The 2,095-nt window shown below is 46.1% G+C and overlaps 1 protein-coding gene across 1 annotated transcript in view; it reads left to right on the forward strand.

Moving 5' to 3' along the window:
- SUGCT (succinyl-CoA:glutarate-CoA transferase) overlaps positions 1-2,095 on the forward strand; it is a 678,860-nt gene that overhangs the window by 276,831 nt on the left and 399,934 nt on the right. The window contains exon 10 of the mRNA XM_019508722.1: positions 1,141-1,212. Within this exon, the coding sequence (XP_019364267.1) occupies positions 1,141-1,212 (72 nt within the window). The remainder of the gene's footprint in view (positions 1-1,140; positions 1,213-2,095) is intronic.

Below are 2,095 nucleotides of genomic sequence, written 5' to 3' on the forward strand. Positions count from 1 at the left end.
CCGATGCCTCCACCTCCCCACTGGCTGTTGTTGGGGCCGGGTGGCAGGGGGGCACTGCTACCATGATCCCCCTTCTCTCCCCTCACTTCATTCATTCCCTGCCACTTGGCCCTGACAACAGCCACCACCATGACTCCCCCCGTCCCGCACCCACCCAGGTCTGTGCAGCCTCTGTCCCTCCCTGCCACCTCCCCCTCCCTGCTGGCTGTTGTTGGGGCTCACTTCCCGCTCCCCTTCCTTCCTTCCTCCCTCCCAGCTCTGACAGCACCCACCACCATGAGCCCCTCCTTTGCTTCCCCCACCCCATTCCCTCCGTCTCCCTGTCTGCTACCTCCCCCTCTCTGCTGGCCGTTCTGGGGGGCATTGCAGAAGGTTGGCAGGGGTGCGCCACTACCATGACCCGCCACTTCATCAGGCAGGGAGGCGTGGGGAAGCCCCGCTGCTTAGGCATCCGGGGCATGTTTGCCGCTGCCACAAACTTCCCCAGTAGTGGCTCAAACTTGAGCCTGTGCAGCCTGGGCTATGCAGCCAATTGCTGTCCACCCTCTCGGCAGCGCATGCAGTTGGCCAATAGTGTTATGGACAGACAGACATACAGACTGACTAAGCCCTTTAAATATATAGAATTTTATAAAAAGTGGAACAGCCCTGACAGAGGGGACTGGGGGAGACCCACTACAGTGTACTTATTTGGGACGCATGCCTAGAAGGTGGGAAATTTTGGTTCAAATCCCTGCTCAAAATGAAGTAGTCTGTGGACTCAGACCAAGGTCTCCAATGTCTTAGATAAGGGTCCTAATTAGAGGGCTAAAGTATTCTGAAGTGGGCATCTCTCAATCTCTCTTTTGGCAATGTAGGTCAAATTTACAAATAGTATCTGGATGGTCAGAACTACATTTTTCAGCAAATAAACTGTGTAGGAAAAAAGAAAATTTCCTGCCCTAGGAAAATCAGAAGAAACTTATGAAAATCACTGTGCCACTTTGAACTGCTATTTGTATAACTATAAATTGAATCTAAATATAAAAGTCCCCTTAAAGAAGACATTTGATAATTTGTTACAGGGTCATAACTTTAAGATAGACTTGTATTATATATTTTAGTTGTAATGATATTTAATATTCATATCTATTTTTCTAGGCTTTCAAGACTATGGATGGCTACCTTGTGGTGGGAGCAGGGAATGATCAGCAATTTGTCACTGTGTGCAAGGTAACAGTACTTTAAATTTACAATATGAAGTGTTGGTACTACACTAACTTTTGAGTTCTGTAAAAAGAAGGCAGTCCCGGTGATGGCTTTTAAATGTTTCATATTGTAAACATGATTAAAGAGGATTAATAGTATGTTTGGCATAGATATTCAGGACCCAGTGTCTCCTGTAGAAGTCTGTGGGAATTGTAGGTATTGAGCACTTCTGCAAATCAGGCAGTAGGTCTTACAGGGGACTTGGCTGACCAAAACCACTCCTGGTTTTGTGGATGGTGAGCTTTGTATAAGTCAAATATCTGAGTTCCTTTTTAGAAATAGGTCCCAGACTGATTCTATTCAATCCATGGTTAACACAGTCATAGGTGGGTGGCAAGTGGGGATTTTCTACTAAAGATCATAGAAAAGTAGGGCTGGTCAACTAGTGTAACCCCCTAGTCAACCTGGTTAAACCATCCCATCCAACCTGCTCTTGAAAATTTCCACGGATGGCGATTTCCACAATTTCTCTAGGTAGCCTTTTCCATTGCTTGACCACCCTCATAGTCAGAAAGTTCCTTCTCATCTCCAATCTAAATTTCCCATGCTGAATTTTGAGGCCATTGCTTTTAGTCTTGTCCTCTATGGCCACAGAGAAAAGCCCATCTCCATCCTCTTCTGTAATTGCCCTTCAGGTATTTGAAGACTGTTAACAAATCCCCACTCAGTCTTCTCTGCTCCAGGCTAAATAATCCTAGTTCTTTTAGTTTTTCTTCATAAATGTTGCTTCTCAGGCCCCTAACCATTTTTGTTGTTCTCTGCTGGAATCTTGTGCACAAGCTTCTTGAAGTGTGGGGTCCAAAACTAGATACAGTACTTCAGGAGAGCCACACCAGTCCAGTACTCA

This window comes from Gavialis gangeticus, unplaced genomic scaffold, assembly GCF_001723915.1.
Source record: "Gavialis gangeticus isolate Ggan-Ray unplaced genomic scaffold, GavGan_comp1, whole genome shotgun sequence".
Taxonomy (NCBI): domain Eukaryota; kingdom Metazoa; phylum Chordata; order Crocodylia; family Gavialidae; genus Gavialis; species Gavialis gangeticus.